Here is a 19,068-nt window from a genome sequence, read left to right on the forward strand (position 1 = left end):
AAAAATAGACTGATGATAAATAACTGAAATATTAGATAGATAGATAGAGATACCAACTAACTCTATAGATATATCTATAAATATATCTATAGATATACTATAGATATACTATCAAATAGAGATACTATCTTTACAACAGTATGTGAGCTATATATCTATTTATCTATCTATTGTATCTGCTATACCTATCCATTTAGTCTGACCACAGACCTACCAGATATGATAGATATGATTGATAGATGATAGATATAGCTAGATATTAGATAGATAATACATAGATGATAGATAGATAGATAATAGATATGATTGATAGATAGATAATAGATAGATAATAGATAGACGATAGATAGATGATATATAGAGATAGATAGATATGAGATAGATAGATAATAGATAGATAATAGATAGATGATAGATATACATAGATGATAGATAGATTATAGAGATAGATAGATAGATAATAGATAGACGATAGATAGATGATATATAGAGATAGATAGATGGATGATAGATAATAGATATATTATAGATAGATAGATAGATAGATAGATAGATAGATAGATAGATAGATAGACAGATAGATAATAGATGGATATGAGGTGAGTAATCCCACATCAGCCTATGTGCAGGTCGTGCACCACCACAGAGCAGACACATCCCCCTCCCCTCCTGGTCTCATTTCCATAGCAGTGTCCTGGAGGAGGAGGAGAAGAAGGAGGAGGAGGGGGAGGACACACATATAGATGTGCCGGGCCGGGGATGTGCTGACACAGACACAGGCGGGTTGGCGGCCGGAGGTGCATAGAAGGAGCTCAGGAAGCCGAGGAGAGGGCGGAGGAGTGTGGGCCGGCGGAGGGGCCGGGGCGGGCTGTCTGCCTCCTTGTCACCGCCTGCGTCACCAGCACAGGAGTTTTCCACTGACGAAAAAGGCAGTGCTGCTGCTGAGAGGAGTCAGAGCAGGAGGAGCTGCCTCAGCACTCACTGCACTCCCCGGACTATGAGAGCTGCACTCAGCCGGCGCTGCATCTAGTACCCGCTGCCGGACACTGCAGGACAGCCACGGTGAGTAGTGCCAGGGGCAGATGGGGCATTATTGCATGGAGAGAGGGGGCAGCCCCTTGTGCCAGGTGGGTACTGGTGAGGGGTGCACTGTGTGCGGCTGGCTCTGGGGCTTCTTGCTATGGAGCGCAGGCTGTGTGATAGGCTGGAGCTCAGCGCTCTGTATTGTACTTTATGTCTAGTCCAGCCGGTGTCTATAGTGGAGGTGCTGGTGAGTGAGCGCGGGGCGGCCTCTAGCGGCCAGCAGTGGGATGGCGCCCGGGATCCCCGCTCTGCATTACTAGTGTCTGTGGGACTGGAATTGCCTCAATGTTGCGATTATTGGAGGTTTTTGTTACTTTGTGTCACCAGTGCTGGGCATCTATTATAGAAATATCGCAAAGTGTGAACATACATCTATCCTAAGCCATTGATGTTACTGTGAGCCTGATGTCGCGTCTATTCTGTACCAAGCGCGCGTTTGTCGCAGAGATGTTGCTGCTTCTGTCCTGTCCCCTAGATAATAATAAGCTCAGTGTCTGTGTGAAGGGACATAATGTCGCCATAGACCAGAGCCGGGCTCGCACAGCCTGATACCGGCTGCTGACGTCACTCTGCAAAGTTTTTTGGCGCCAGCTGAGAGCAGGGAGGGAGGCGGGTGACGTGTGAGCGACTTGTGACGTCACCGGAGCCTTGTGGGGAAAGGATGAAGTAATGAGCCGGGATGACTCAAGGCTTGGAAGTGACTTCATGGCTTCTGTGGAATTTTCCTCCTGTTTGTGAAGAACTTTATGGAACTTTCTGTGCCTAAACTTCTCCAAGTTATTTATATGTGGATTAAATAGAATTGGGGAGGGGGGGGGGGGATTAACTCCTTCTGCTGGGGTATCCGCCGCACAGGAGAAATTTATAAGAACCAATACTTGTATTTTTAGACCCTTCACAAGGATGTTTACACGTTACCGTGCCCTTCATGTTATTGTATCTTCATTTTTTTTCCCCCTGCCCCCCCCCCCCCCCCCAAAAAAAAAAAAAATCTTAAGTGCCTTTTTTTTTTTTTTTTTTTTTTTTTTTTCGGCATTTTCCATAGACTTCTCTATTAGGGGGGAAAAAACCCAGCATATTGGGTTAAAGAGAAACAAAAAAATCCACTGTGTGACTTGCTTATTTACAGCGACCATCCGGCTGCAGTGGAATTTTTTTATGTTTCTATTTTCCTAGTTGTGGAGTTGGAATTTTTTAATTTATATTTTTTTAAATTCCTAATTCTTTAAATGGCAATTTTATTTTTTAAAAAAAAATCTTTAAATTGTATTGCGAGGATTATAGTCAATGAGCCGTGACCGGTTGTACATTCCATAAAATCTCAGCGTCTGTGGCCATATTGGGTTCCACCGTCAGTCGCTCGTGTGTACAGCGGCGGACTGGGCACGTTCCCAGGGCATCTGCCTTCATTGTATTGGATGATATGACTTAAATGCATATCCTTGGAAGGGATGGAATTTCTTCCTCCTGAGACCGCCACCCCCCCATCACCACCACATCCTCCTCCTTTTCCCATTATATTGTATTCTGTGGGAACAATCTCTTATGAGTGGAGGTATTGTGAGCTGCCAGGTGCCCGCTATAGGGTCGTCCTCGCTGGTGGAGAACCCTGTCCTATCCCTGGTGGTCTCCTGTTTCAGGCGTATGTAAATAAGACGTTGTCCTTGTTTTAGCTACAGTTCCTACAACAAGCAGCGTCTTCCGCTATGTCACTGGGATTTCTCATATCCAGCCAGACAAGCTGCTGGGATTTAGGGTCGCCTAGCGGGATTTGGATTAATACCGTCGTGTACAGTCTGACATGCTTATTCCTACAGACCTGTACCTTGTTGAAGCTGAGGCTTGGCATTGATTTATTCTTATTTCTTATGTTTTACTTGGTTACAGCACAGAGGTTTACATAATGGAATTCTATCTATTTGTATAATTTTTTCTTTTTTATTAAATTTATAGTCACTCGTACCTCAGCGTGGCCATAAAATCTGATTCCCTGCCCCATATAATATATATATATATATATATATATATATATATATACCCTCTGCACCCATCCGTATACCTGTCCCAGGTGCTTGCTATGCTATATTATAGTGATTGTGCAGGATATAATATAACCCTGGGTCCTCCAAGTGCATTGTGGTCTCCCATAGATGCCAGTGTTGTACATGATCATGTATAGGACCCTGCATTCTTCATTCTTCAGCTGCACTATGGGTGTTTCTTCTATCTCCTCCTTTGCCACTGGATAATCTTGGAATATACTCACTGTACGCGTGAACCTGGAGTTAGCTGTCATAACAAGCAGATCCTGTTCTGCCACATTTTCTAATCCTTCCCCTGGATTTGCATGTGAATGATCCAATGACTACTGCCTTGCAAGTTCTGCACGTGGCTTTTATGGTCTTTAAACAGGTGTCTGGCTTTCAGGAACGCTCCATACGATCACGCACGTTCCCTGAGGGTTACACAAAGTCACAAGCGCTTTTATCATGTGTTTTCCTCTTGTCCAGAGATGGCAGCAGAGAAGAATAAAATAATCATGTTCTACTATTTATTTATTTATTTTTATGGGTTGTCACCCAGCTTTCCTAGATCCCTGAAAGTAAAATCTGCTTAGGTTTATAGCCCTGTGGCTCATTTGCCCTTGATGGGTCTAGAAAATTTGGATGATAAATCCTGGGAGCACTAATGTGTTATGTGGTAGTCTTATTGGTGTCCAGTTGTGAGATGTGATATCACTAAGACTCTGTTCACATGTGTGTTTCAGTGCGTCTGTTTTGCACAGAACAGCGACACTCACAACAGCGCCACATCTGGTGACATGGCTGACACTAACACTGTAGTAGTGATGCTTGAGTTCATCAGTTTGTCCATTGATGTGATATTGCTGGTTTCTTCAAAATGCAAATTAGCTCTTTGGAGCAATGGCCACACCCCTGTTGCTCCAAAGAGCTAATTTGCACCTTGACACAAACTGCAAAATCTGTATATAGGGGACCCTAACCCATCTGTGCGGGGGTGATCTCTTGGGTTCTGATGATGCCCCCTTTCTCTGTGATCATTATGGAAAATGAATATGTCCATTTAATAAGCGAGTAGTTACTACAGCAATGGGAGTGCCTGCTATGCGCTTCCCACCGCGGACGCCTCTGGGGAAGGGGGTATCAACGCCTGGGGGCATTCTAGGGTGGGCTTGTGTAGCCAAAAGTGGGGGGACCCTTTAGATACTAACAAATGCTGGTAAATTCAGCTGTATGAGGATGTTACTAGTAGTCACTGCCAGTGGGCAAATACATACATAACATGTTTGCGCTTCCAGAATAACCTTTGAGCTGGGATGTCTCAGACAAACACAGAAAGAAGCTTCCCCGACCACATAAACAGATGTAAGCAGTGCACAGATTTCCCAGGGTGCATGTTGTTTGGGACCGGTTCCTGTGTTTACCATGCCATATAGCGGAGGCTTGTTCATTCCTGAAATTCCTGTATATATGGATAATTCTGAAAGCCGGGGTCAGAAAAAGGGAGTGGAATAATACATTCCCTTTCTTACTATTCACTCAGTCACACCCGTTATTAAGAAGATTCTGGCACCACCATGGGGTCGGGGTGGTCTTCTCTAAAGGTCGTCTTAAGCAACCGTTTTCCTTGGCGTAGATTGGATGTTTCTTTTTAGAGGTGGAGATTATTATAGTTTGCTTGGATCTCGTCTGTCCCCCACTGATGGCCGGCCCCGCGTCTCTTGTTTCTTTCCCCTTCTCCATGGCTCTGCACCTTTAACACTCGGTGGGAGTGGTGCTGCCAGACAAGAATTCCTGCGGTTTTGGTCCATCGACTCTTGTACTTGTTTAAAAAGCTGTTTTTAGTAAAATAGATGAGTAAGATGGCCGAGCCAAGAACAGAATGTCTTTTTTGGCAGCAGTAAGTGAGGCAGATTATTTTATTTATTTATTTTTAATAACCTGAAATAAAATGCAGTTAAATAGTTCTTGTATGGAGCAGAATGCTGGACTTAACACACGTTGAATAAAAATATTGAATATTTTTTTTTTTTTTTTTCTGCACTGCCAGTTTACAAACTTTTTTTTTTTTTTTTTTGCCCCCCCCCTGTGAGGTGAGAGAAGCGGTTGAGGTTGCAGTATCTGTTCCTAGTATGACTATATGGACATCTGTGTGCTATACCGCATGGTAAAGGAAATGCCCCTGCCCTTGGATGACCTACACATGACTCCAGAGCTGTAATTACTTAATTGCTCCTGGGTTTAGACAATTAATCCAGTATTACATCTCCACTTTGTTTACAGATGCTCCTAGTGTCTAGAAAGTGGAAGTGCGAGATTTATCTGCTATGCCCATATACACTGCATGAGCCTAATAAATTGGCACGGCTGGTGACATTGCTGACACTTTGGGCTGATTTTATTTAGAATCTGACATTGTGGTTATTCTTGGGTAATGGGGGGGGGGGGTCTGTGTTTTACCTGTGTGTTGTCCATTTATACGCGCTAGTGGTCTGTGGCTTTGACTCTTGTTCATTTGCATATGTTTGTGTTGATTTGAAAATTAATATATATATATATATATATATATATATATATATATATATATATATATATTATTTTTTCCCCCCTCCACTTTTTGAAAACTTGGTGAAATGTTTGCAAAAGTGGTGGAAACAACTGATCGCTGTAATATAATGTACCAGTCTACTCTTCTATAAAGCAACCACAGACTATCCAAATTTATGTTACAGTGATTTTGGTTGTGTTCAAGGGATCATGGGGTTGCCCTGCGACTCCTTCACTAGCTGCAAAAAACGTGCAGAAATGTTTGACTCTGAGTTGTGGTCACAATGCGACTCCATTCACTAACACTAGCTGACGAGTTGCAGGTTGGCCAGGTGATCTTTGGTCGCTCACCGTCTCCATGTAGATCTAGTCTTTAGAGTTTGATGCAGTTTTTGAAGCTAAAACATCTGCATCTCTATGGTTCACACCTGGTTTCTGGCTTCAAAAACCTAAATGTAGAAACGCAGCTGTAGGTGACAGATGGAACTCCAGGGAAAAAACTTGGAAGTATACACTGCATTATATTATATAATTTCATACTGTTTTGTTTTAATGGAATCTTTGAGAGAATTGTCACTTCTGCTGCATGGAATGAATATGGGGCAATTGTATATGTAGGTGTAACATTAGTCACGAGCAACCTCCTAGCATCGGTCTGGATACTACAGGCATTGATCCCTCACAGTAGCTGTGCCCTCTGGGTGATGGGCACGTAATAAAATTAGTGCACTCCTTGTATTTCCATGTAACTGTACACACTGCATAAACACTGAGTCGTGCTGTATACATACAATGCACTATGCAAATAAACACTTGCTGCTCTGCAATGAGAAAATGTTTCTGTAACAGGGTCTGAGTCTGACGTTTCTTTAGGTCCTGATGTCCTCGCGTGACCTCTTGACACAAAGCTTGGGTGACACTTTGCTCCTGGCTCCCTGTGACAGTTTAGCGCGGCACTCACTTTGTACCGGCCCTGTGAGTAAATCCGCTTAACACTGTGTCCTTTCTAGTGCAGTCTAGAGCCACTTCATAAAACATCTGGCAGCAATTGACTTTACATAATTCAGCGGGAAACAATTGCCGAATTTTAGAAACTCAGACTCGTTACCAACGCTCTAATCATCTAGTATGGGGTCTGTATCTACCTGGCTGTCTTGTAGAAGGGTGTGGGGTTTCCTTTAAATTTTTATTTATTTATTTTTCTATTTTTTTTTACCCTCTAACAATTTTAATATTTCGGTTAAAATAAACAAGATTACATTCCCTTTCCACCTTTCCCCTAGTTTCTATAGCTAGGGTAAGGGGGTTTCCGTGTATCTGTTCCTGGGAAAGCTGGGTGGAAGTTGAAAGACAGACCCGCTAACGGTGCAGCAAATTCAGAAGTGCGGGTGTATCACTACAGTGCTTGCAGATGTTGCTGTTCTGGGGTGCAGGAAAGCTGGGTAATATGCCAATAGGCTGCAGAATATGCTGACTTTATAAAGTAAAGGTTTTGCCCTCACCTGATGGACATAGGAATGTTGTGGGGTTTTTGTTTTTCTTCCTTCTTCCCTTAGTTGCGACCACCCTGAGAGGTGGTCCTGGGTCACCATCTGTCAGGGAAGATTTACTGTCTAAATTGTTTTAAGGGCATGGTGAGCTTCTTGCATTTTGTCTTTTTCCAGACAGCTGGGATAGATGATCCTATGGCATCAACCTCACCACCTATGTACCAAGTATGTTTGTAAGCCTATGGGTACCACATTGACATTGAGATCCCTGTTAGACCTATGAACTATTGAACCTTGGCCAGTGTCAACCAGCGGGGATGTGTCAGGTTTTACACTTGGTGCAAACATTAGCCCGTGAGAGGTTTGCATAGTGGTATGGTCGTCCTCTATATGTCCCTTTTATATTATATAGTAATCTAAAGATTCAATAATTTGAAGGCTGTGTAAAGTGGTGCATTGGTGCAAGACCTGCTACCTATAGGCCTATACCGTGCCCTCTGCCCTGATGTACGTGACCATTAGATACGCATTAAGGAGTTAAAGGAATAGTTAGTCCTACACGTTGTTCTAAAGCAGTGTCCGCATGCTGTACATTAAATGAGACACCGGGGCCATGGCTGGAGTCTCGCATAACAAGGTTGTAAATAATTAACTAGCGCATTGCCTCCCTTCTCTGCAGCTATAGCACTAATTTAGCTTTAATCACCTGCCCGGCGCACTTGGCTAGGTTAAAGTTTCCGCTTGCTGATGCTGATATTTGCTGCCCCTGATATTGGCCCTGACTATTGGACATCTCAAAAACTGGGGTTGTTTTAGATCTGTTTGGCCCTTGGGGATCTACCACTTCAGGTTATTGTGTATTCAGGGGAAGAGTGACTTCTAAGGGATGCTGGTATTTGTTGTACACAGGATGGCGGCACTAATTCATGGCGTGTTACGTAAAGGTTTACAGTTTCCTTTCGCTTGCTCGGAGTTGCTAGAGTGACATGGCACTACAAGGAGTCCTTCTGTTCGTGGTTTTTACCCCTTGGTTACACTAGAGGAAGTGCACTATTTCCTAATGATGTCAGTCTGCTGCACCAGGTCCTTGTCATCGCCCTCAATGTTGACGTCAGTGTAGCTTGCTAGTAAGGCTGTGAAGAAAAAAAAGTTTCCTGGCGCTTCCCCATCACGGCTTCGAAGCTGTTGTCACGTCTATCCGTAAACACACAGGCAGACTACTGAGTCACCCTGAGTCATCTTTCCAAATAATGCCTGTGCCGTGATGTCTGCTTCTCCTTCCCTCCTACATGCTGCTAATATTAAACTGATACCTTGTACGCGTGTGATAAAATCGTGATCAAGCACGGTGCTTCTATTCACTCCGAGATTACTCGAGCCCTTTGAGGCAGAGATGAGTGTCGTCGAGCAGCACTCCTGGATGCCGGCTCAAACACAATACCAAATGATCAGCCGCGCATAGGCGTCTTTTATGTTCCTATTGTACCACACGGTAACTGGTTTATTTTCAGTAGAAATGGCATTTATGGGGTTAACGGCGTAAATGAGGGTTGGGGAGGGGGCACCAGACCAGATCTGAAGAACAAAAATTTCCTTTTTTTTTCTTTTCTGAAACCTATTTTCATTAATATGTCCAGAGGCTGCAAAAAAATACAGGAGAGGAAACAAAAAAAAAAAAAGGAGCCGGGTGCAATTGATGTGTTTTTGTTTTAGCGTTGCGTCTAATAAGATGCTCTGCCTGTATTTCCCTGGGGAGGTACAGCATGCAAATCATGCGAGAAGTATTCTCTGAAGAGCTAGGCAATTTTTTTTTCTTCCTTTCCTCATCTCGGTAAATGAGCTCACTCAAGCTGAATGGGATGTGACAGGAAGCAGTTGCTGCATTATTACAGTCCAGCATGTTGTTTCCTGTACGATATAGAAACGGGTTTACATATGAAAGGATCCGTTAATTATACCAAATTATCATTTGTTGTTCACTACTAATTTGCACAATTTGCTTTTAACCTATTCAGTAGTGATTTGATTAAAAAAAAAAAAAAATATATATATATATATATATATATATATATATATATATATATATATATATTTACTAATCTTTCACCTACACACTTGAAAGTAACTTTATTTTATTTTTTTTTCTTTTTGCAGGACTGTGAAATCTACACAATAGCCATGAGTGGGTTACTAAAACGCAAGTACGAAGCGTTGGAAGATGACTTCATGTACTCCTCTTCCTCTTCGTCCCCCTCGTCATCGGCCACCTCTTCCGGAGGGGAATCAGATGAAGAGTTTAGCTACAGCCCTAGGCCGCTTCTGAGCGACTTCACCCGTAAGTGCATTGGATTCTTCTTCTTCTTCTCTCGCCATGACTTTTTTATATTACTTTTAGAACAATTCTGTCTACAAAAGCCATAGAAAGCTGATGGATAATAGCCAGGATTCTCTTAGACTTCCCTGCTAGATTTTCATATCCCAGCTGTTGTGTTGTATGACAGTAAACTGGGCTTTAAATAATCTGCATAGTTTCCGAAGCAGCAGCCATAAAGATGTCAACTCTTCACCACCTGAGTAAACACTGAGAACTTTTCTCTACAGCTTAAAACTATAAGCCCAGTGCGCACAGAGTCGTATACATCCCTCCGGAGTCCGAAATCAGATTTTATTCCTGAATCTCTCCTTATGGGCTGATGTTTACAGTTGTGTATTTTCCATTTGGCAACTGACAGAGTGACTTTGGCTTCATGTATCCACAAAATGAATGTTTTAAAGGCTGGAAATGCAGATCTCTTTTATTTGACTAAGGCAGACCTTTTATAAAGGTGTTTGCTGGTAAATTCTATGGATCTTTTTTCATATACTGATGTTTTCTTTACAGCAACGTCCATCCTCAAAAAGGCAAAAAGGGCCAGGAAGAACAAGGTTCTGTTTGATCGGGTGATAGTCTTCTACTTCCAGCGATGCCAAGGTTTCACAAGCGTGCCAAGCCGGGGTGGATGCACGCTGGGTATGCGGCGAAAACACAGCTACAGTAGACAGTTCACATTGGAAGAGTTTTCCAGGGAACAGTTAACCCGACGTAGGGAGAAACTCAAGGAGCGGTTAAAAGAAGAGAAGCTCATGGCGCTAAAAAACATGGTAGGTGTTGGTACCACAAATTCTAGACATTGAGACAACTTGGTAATGAAGCCTTCTTAATATTGATGTGACTGATTTCAGCTCTTAGGGCTAGTTCACACGGGGCAAGTTGGCAGTGGAATCCGTCTCAAAATCCGCTACTCCCATTGACTTCAATGGGAGCTGCTCACTTCTTTTTTCCGCTAACTAGTAGCGAAAAAAAGAAGCAAGCTGCCCTGTCTTGCTGAGGATTCCGCGGCTGAATCAGCTTCAGCACGAGGCTCTGGCCCATACATTTGGGCATAATCCATCGCGGAATGTCGCAACAGAATGTGTACACGCGGAACTCCATGTGAATTAGTCCCTACACTTCCATACAAGTACTAATAGACTTTGTTTAACTTCTTGTTTAGTTTACAAAAAATGGTACAGTCGAGTCAGAAAAGGCCAATAACCTCAGCATAGATGACATCTGTGATGAAGATATTGACATGACCAATGCAGAAATCGAAGATGGTTTCAGTCCGCGAATGTACCCTCCCAAGAAACGGCGGGCGCTGCTCAAGAGTGAGGGCGTGAAGAAAATTGACAAAAGTGAAAAGCATGAACTTAATGAAATCCGGAAGTCAAGACAAGAATGTGGCTGTGACTGCCAGGACTTCTGTGAGCCTGAGACATGCGTCTGTACCTTGGCAGGCATCAAATGTCAGGTTAGCATCAGTTTTTGTGATTTGCTTCTCAAAGTGTGTGTTTTTTTTTGTTTTTTTTTTTTTGTTTTTTTTTTTATGAATGTGCCATTCCTCCTTGACTCGAAATATCCCTAGATAAGTTCTGCAAGATGACTGGTATTGGGGAGACCAAAAAAACATAAATAACATTTGTATTGTAACGCATATTCTGTTATATTTCTGCCCCATACGTTTCTTGGATTACTCTATCTAATTGGTAGAACTTCAGTCTTGGATGAAGCAATTCCTTGCGGCATTGTACATAAGAGTAAACTTATTAAATTCTGTGATGTATAACCAGCTGCTATACAATATAGCCACAAAAGACATTGCCTAATATTATGTTTTTGTCCTCTTCCAGAGAGATCACTCAACTTTTCCATGTGGGTGTACAAAGGATGGATGTGGAAACCGAAACGGAAGAGTAGAGTTCAATTCATCCAGGGTACAGACCCATTTTATCCATACTGTAATGAAACTTGAGCTTGAGGAGAAAAGGCAAGATGAAGAGGATGATGTGGATGACAGGCCTGAAACCCCAACCGGTGAGGAATTGGATGCCTTTGGGTGCCCCTCTGTAGAATCTGTTGAAGATGAAGAAAGGACTGCTCCCACCACTACTACTGGCACCTCCTCATCCACTGCATCCTATCATTTCAAAGCAGACTTGGAGCCAACAAACGAAAACAGTTGCAGCAGCGACACAATGGACAGTTCCTCCTCATCCAGTCCGAGCGAAAGCTCTGAAGGTCCATTTGATCTCACTACTTCAGCTGATAAATCCCAACCGGATTTCGAAGAAGACTATCTGGCTAGGATTCTTCATTTCAACGACTCCGAGTATGAGGAGAACAGCAGCGACTGCCAGGACAACTTGAGCTTCTTTCATAGTACAGACTTTTTCTGTGATAAGGTTTACGAATCTCTCTACAGCTCCGAAAAATCTGCCAGCGGGTTGTACTCCAACTCTTTATCAAACATTTCAAAATGCGTAGACGAAAACGCAAACCAGGGTGCGGATTGCTTTACTGACAATGAGGTATCTGTCGCCATCTCTACTGATTCTACCGTGGCACAAGGAGAGCCACTCCTAAAAAACTACATGGATATCAGCCTTTCCTCGGAAGCTTTTGATATTTCGGACGACACCGACTACAATTTTGGACCCCTTTACAATTCACTGAACGAATACGAAAACTTGTATTCTCAGCAGTGTCTGGTGACGCTACTTCCTGGTTTTACCCCGGCGGCGGACACGACCGCAAACTTTTTGGAATCTTTAATTGGCTCTTCTGAGTCCTGTGGTGACAATCAATATTTAGAGGATGCCTTAAAATCACCATCTCCTTTTGAATCCCTCATTGCATAAATGGGGAGGGGGAGGTGGACTCCAAGCTGTGGATCATTTTGCAGGAACGGTGAATAAAACAAGGAATGTTTCTATGTTGCTTTTACATGGATAACTCTATTTTGGTCTTTTTATGGAACACTGTCACTGCGGTCTGTTTACCGTACGTCGGTCTGAACAAATTTTTGTTTTTGTAAAAGACTTGTATATAAAGTTTTTTTGGGGGGGAGGGAGGGGGGAGAAAAAAAAATTCTTTTGTTTGTGGACCTGTGAAAAGCTATTCTTTTATGAATGGGTATCCAAGTATTCCCGTGTTCAGTGCTTTTAAGAGAAATTCTATTCATGTATTTATTGTAAAAAGAAATATTTGCAGAGGTAGTGTGCACTACTTGGGTTTACAGAAAAAAAGGAAAAATTAAAAAACCGCATACTTTATACAGAGCTGTTTTATTTATTGCAAATTCCAGGAATGAGACTGAAGCTTGAACTAGCATGAGTTTTATTTAAATTGGAAATACCTCAGATGTATTATGAGTACAATCATATTTTTTTCCATAATATATCTGCATTATTTATAGACTATTTTTATTTTATTTTTGAGTTAAATATTCATAAACTTTTCTTCCCCTATTGTGCAATATTACAGCAGCAGTCTCCATTGAAGGGGTGATCAGGGACTTTAATATTAAAGTTACATTTAAAGAGGACCTTTCACCGATATGGGCACAGGCAGTTCTATATACTGCTGGAAAGCTGACAGTGCGCTGAATTCCGTGTGCTGCTCTTTACCTGGGGCACAGATCGGGAAAGCCGACAGTGCGCTGAATTCAGCGCACTGTCAGCTTTCCAGCAGTATATAGAACTGCCTGTGCCCAAATGGGTGAAAGGTCCTCTTTAATATTGGTCATAAGTATCAGGTTCTGATTTGGCAATCTGTTGATCGAAGGGTTGTGGGCTGATTGAGGCATAGTGCCATATATTTTGAAGTGGCGGTGCATGGTACTGCAACTGTCTGCAGTAAGTGAATAGGTCAGAGCTACGCCTAATTCTGAAGAGCCCAAAGCGGTGCGCCGCCCCCTTCCCAAACAGAAAATCTGATATACAAAGTATAGACCCCAGTATTAAAGTCCTGGAAACCCCTTTAATTCATTACACCACTGGTAATATAAAAAAGCACAAGGAGGTCATTGGGAACTAAGTTTCCTATCTCTGTTAGGATCAGAATTTTCCCCCTCAAAGACGTCCCGTCTGTGCTAAACTTACAAGCCATACTCTTGAGTTCAATTATTTAATCTTTCTATAAGTTATTTCATATTTATTTGATATATCTAGGGATTTGGCCATAAGATCCTAGGCAGCTGAACGCGCTCTCCGGTTTGGACAACCAGTCAGCTGATCATGGTGCGGAGCCGTTGCAATATAAGTAAAGCTACATAGAGCCAGAACAGCGTGAGCAAAGAGATTCTTTCCATCTGCTTATTAGATGGATCACTTCTGTATTCTCCCCTAATATATGGCCCCATCTATTTATAACTTAGGTATATGTAAAACAAGAAGTAGATTATTTATTGCTTTACATCCTTTACAACACAGTGAATATCTATGAATTTCTTTTCTTCAATCCACGTGTATTTAAGTCAGAAGCTATACTATTTAAGCTTTAAGATTAAATGCAAATATTTAATTCATAGCGTTTAATAAAATGAGTTTATAGGGGAAAAAAACCTCAAATATCCAATTTATATATTTTTTTTTTTCTTTCAAAATTATAAAACCTTGTTAACGCCAGAGACCAAGACCGATTTATAGAATTTTTTTTTTTATTAATTTATTTTATTTTCTTTTGTTTGAGCTGCTCTACCAAAAGGTTACCTAGTACCATAGTAAAGGAAGTATCAAACGGCCTTTCCAGTACCAGCCTACTACTTTACCCGTCCAATAAGATTATGTATACATATTATAATTTGTTTTATTATTTGGATACCAGGTCATAATTCTACTCTCTATGAAGATTGCTGTCTTTATGTGTGTGACCTAATTGGCTACTGTGAAAACCGTTCTGCGTGACAGGACAAATGTTGGCAATGACACATTTTGGCAATTCGGCTGTGTACATATTCTGGCTGGGGATGTCATTGTAAGGGACTGCCAGCTCTTGGCTCGGCTACCCCCATACTTGTAGGATGAAATTTGGAATTAAAATTATTGTACTGTATAAAGTAATAGGTTATAGCAGCCCCCTGCTCATTTGGCTAATAACTATTCCTACCATCCTGCCCATGCACATGCATGCTTGACTCGCTAGATGGGAATGGGCTGGTGACATGGGAACGAAAGGATCAAGCATGTTAAAAATCTAAGTTTCCCCAAACTATCCACTAAGGTGCAGCAGCCCTATACGGTTTGCATGGTTGGCCCTTTATCTAATGTGTTTGGTTTCTATATAGTAAATGGGTAAAGTCGTGCTAATGCTGTAGCCCTTACAATACATCCTATGGTCTAAGCTGTGTGCCAAAGGTATACCATGCATGTAATAAGGTTTATTTGATCACTGGAGTGAATGTACCATAACACACGGCCATGTTAGACCGATGTGCAACGAATGCTGTTCTTATGGCACATGTCTACTCTCCGGTCCTGTACATTAAATAAGCCTTAAGGTGTTGGTGCAATGCACTCTGGTGAAATATTATTTTGACATAATCCTCATTCTAGCGATACACACAAGTGCCTTTGCCAGCACTACTTTTGTATGCCGGTGTTATTATTGTACCCATATGTCTTTATTGTGTCTATATAGTAGTAGTGTGCAGCAACACTCACCTACTGGAAGGAATATGCTGGCTAGCTTCAGATTCTCATGTGTGGCCTCATGGGTAATCCCAATTTAGAAAGATCACCAATAAAACCGTAAAGTATTGGCATATCGCCTTTAACATTCACGTGTATTCTAGGTTAACCATAACTGTGCCTGAAGTGAAGCTGGACGTATACATATATCCTCTCCTGGGGCTATCCCTGTACTAGCAGCTGTTTTGTAAGCCAAATGACCTCCTCCCTCCATCCATGAGTTCCTTGCTTTTGAGAGTATTTTGGGTCTATATTTCTTAATACACCAATTTAGGCAAAAAGGAAAATTTGTTTTTGGACTAGGTTTTCCTTCTCGGTGTAGAAGGAAAATGTGACCTAAAATCCGTCCACCCTAAGTAAGCGGATGTCCAAACTTTCCTAGCTGTATGATCATTTGTGGAGTTCGGAAAACAAAATGGCTGCTTGCGACAGTGCGTTAGAGAGAAGGGTGCGTTTAAAAGGGAGTCTGTCACATTGTAAGTGCACTCGCATTAGGAAGTGGGAGGAGCGGAGCAGACTGATCTGGTTTATCTTGGCAAGCGGTTCATGTCAGAGACCACTTTCCTGGTGTAGCTGTCTGTCCGGGTCAGTGCACATGGAGTTTTTCTGGTGCTGATTTTGACACTGAATCCGCCTCACAATCAGCACCAAAAACCTCCATGTGCACTGACTCTCATGAAGGAGGATATAAAGTAATAACATCCAATACCCCCTATAAAACAATCATTCTGTTGAGCTCAACATGCATGTTCAATGTGACCGATTCCCTTTTACTACCCGTCCTCCATGTGTCTAGTCATGCCAAATTAGGCCCGGTTCACATCTGTGCATGGGTTTCCATTCAGGAATTCACTGAACGGACACCTAATCCGCATAAAAAAAAGTGGTTACCTAAGGAAACCCACAAACCCCATGGACTGAAATGGGGTCCGTGTGGTTTCTGCACACACAAAAAAGGTGCTGCTTGCAGGACTTTTCTCTCTGTATTTTACATGCTGGGAGAGAAATGGAATAACCCGAACGCCGATGTGAAGCGGGCCTTAGGATAACCCAATGGGGACATATCTTGGAAGGGCCCTGGTTTCATTGCTGTTTCTTTAGTATCCACTCTCTGTGCATTTCAAGTAATAAACATTCCCAGTAAAGCTCGGAGACCTTCTCAATGGCCTAGGCCGCTCCTGGCGCCATGGCTCACAAGGCTGGCAATACTCTGGTACTAGTCTCTATTTATTGGCACTAATACCGTGTTACAACATTCCTGGGTTACTTTGCATAACAGATATATCTATTAATTTAAGGTAAATTAAATATCCTGCCTTCATTAACTTTGTGCATTTAATTTATTTGTTTGTGCCAAAAAAACCAAACTTCAGATTGTATTTTGTTTCATTTACGTCTCCTGTCTAATTGTTCTGGGTATTTATTGACACGGCTTGTAACTATCTTTATGGAACCTCTCACAATTGCTAAACTTTGCCATTTTTGTAAATATTGTGTCTTGTTTTTTATTTTAATTTTTTTTTTTTTAAGCAAAGAATTTCTGCAACTGCTGTCTGTCATTTCATTAAAGCAATATGAAGAAAATATCCATTACACTTAAAATAAAAATCTAAAAATTACTATTTGTTCTGTGTGGTTTTTCTTCTCTTTCGCCACCACGTGTGGCACTTATCTCCTCATGCTGGGCAGAATGGTTCAGTACTCAGTCACTTCAATGGGAGATTGCTGAACTACAGCACTTGGTTATGTTTGGTGCTTCCATTGATGGAAATGGGAGCATTGATGCATCCTATTCAGCACATGCATACCTAGATTGCTCTGGTGGCTGTAGGCAGGCTGGATGGGGGGGTAATGCACTCCTGTACTCAGGATTGGTGGGGGTCTCTGGTCAAACCCCACTAATCTACTATTTATCCTCTAGAAAAAAAGTGTTGCGAATTGCTGCATGTTACACATACAGCCACTTTTGCTGCCAAAATGTGAGAATGGTGCAGATGCTGGCAGAATTTTGGTACAAAATGTTGGCCTAGAGTAAGCCAGACATGAGAAGGTGTAAGTAAGGCCCTATTAACATCTGCGTTCGGGTTTCTGTGCAGGAAACCTATAGGCATTATCTGGGTGCCGCATGCAGCACTTTACTCTGCGTGTTTCGTGCAGAAACTGAATCGCAACCACCCAAACCCCATTATAGTCCATGGGTTTCCTTAGGTAACAGCCTTTCAATACGTATAGGTTTCCATTTGGGAAGGGGAAGAGTTTCCCGAGCAGACTCCCCTTATGCAGATGTAAACCAGGCCTTAGGCTAGGTTCACATCTGCATTGGAGTCTCCATGTAAAATCAATGGAAACCATGCAGACCCCATTATACTGTAGTCTATGGGGGGGGCCTGTAGGTCTCCACTGGTAACCGCTTTTTAAGCAGACAGGGTTACCATATGGACCTGGAAGAAGGAAACCCAAACCGTAGTGTGAACCCAGCCTAAGAGAAAAGTCTCTAAAATGTCTAGAAAGCTGCATCAAACCTATGGCCCAGAATGCACTGCTACACTTGCCACATCTTCTGTCTCCCAAGTTTAACGCTATTTAAGTTTCAGATGGTGATCTCCCGCCATGTTATGTGACTGTCCCTACATTTTGTCCGATATACTCTTAGACTTGGTTTGGTCATCGTTGTACGATTATTTTATCCATGTATACATCAGTCTCCTGTCTTCTGGGGAAACACCCGGCTGACTTTGCTTTTAATATAGATTGTACGAGGACATAATTCATGTCTTGTCAAGTGCAAAGTTAACCCATCTTTGCTCAAAAGGCAAAATACTATACTTTGGTATTCCTGAACGTGATGTGCAATTGAAATGGCATTGGAAAGTTACACAACTGGTTATACAAGGATTAAGCCTCACTTGTATAAAACCGGAAAAACCAAGCGATACTTGTCTATAAATAAATCCTAACCGGAAACCCTCCAAAAAGTGGTAGCCTTAGACTTGTAATATTAGGAGCTGGCAGACTCCTCTACTGGCAGCTTTCTCTCAATGAAAGGATTGGACATGTTGATATCTAAGTACCTTGTCCTTCTCTTCACCCGACTTCTGTTGTTGGGTGGATCCAACAACAGAACAGTATGCCGATATGCAATATGCCAACAATATGCCGATATACGCGCGCTTCCCATTGAAATCAATGGGCTCTGTTTTGAAGCGCCGCACTCTGGCATGTGTATACTTGTCTAACTGAGTGGCGCGCTTACGCCGTGTGAAGGGGCCCTAAGACAGGAATAGGACCAGGTCTATATTTTGTGGCCTGGACTGTCAGCTAGCACACTGGACCATGAAATTCACAATCGTGTGTACAGGCCCATTGAAATGAATGGGTCAATGTGCTATACGTGAAATACACAATGTACTGCTTGGTAAGCAGTGACGAGGCTGCAGCACTCTTCTAAATGTTGCAGTCTCTTCATACGGCCAATGGTGGGAATACCAGGTGTTAGGTCATGAATATTGTAGTCTTGGGAGCCATTATGATGGCAAGCATTACTTGTAGTGCACTCTCTTATTAGTGCACCCTGATAACTTGTACGCTTTTCTAAGAAATTGCATAACCATTAGTTCTTCATGGGTTTCCGAGTGTTTTAATGTAAGAGAGCACTTCCTCACTTTTCCCCAGAGTCTATCAACCACTGGCTTCAAAACCTGACTCAGTGTCTCAGCATTTCTTACACTCTGAAATGTAATATGGGCTTTACCTGCGTTCACATCTATTTCACAAGTAAGCTATTTCTTTATTCAGCATCCTCCGGAAACACTGCTGATAATATCCACCTGCAATAAGATGACGTCCACAAGACGACTCATCTGTGCTACGAGTGTGCGGGG

At 42.2% G+C, this 19,068-nt stretch overlaps 1 protein-coding gene across 1 annotated transcript; it reads left to right on the plus strand.

The window, feature by feature from the left end:
• The first annotated feature begins 878 nt into the window (after positions 1-878).
• CSRNP1 (cysteine and serine rich nuclear protein 1) lies at positions 879-16,806 on the plus strand. Its single transcript, XM_075271483.1, has 5 exons — positions 879-1,062; positions 9,296-9,476; positions 10,023-10,282; positions 10,675-10,971; positions 11,351-16,806. Exons 2-5 carry the CDS (start codon positions 9,320-9,322, stop codon positions 12,356-12,358), a joined length of 1,722 nt encoding a protein of 573 aa, XP_075127584.1. The 5' UTR covers positions 879-1,062; positions 9,296-9,319; the 3' UTR covers positions 12,359-16,806.
• Positions 16,807-19,068: the final 2,262 nt, after the last annotated feature.

This window comes from Leptodactylus fuscus, chromosome 4 (genome assembly GCF_031893055.1).
Source record: "Leptodactylus fuscus isolate aLepFus1 chromosome 4, aLepFus1.hap2, whole genome shotgun sequence".
NCBI classification, from domain to species: Eukaryota; Metazoa; Chordata; class Amphibia; order Anura; family Leptodactylidae; genus Leptodactylus; species Leptodactylus fuscus.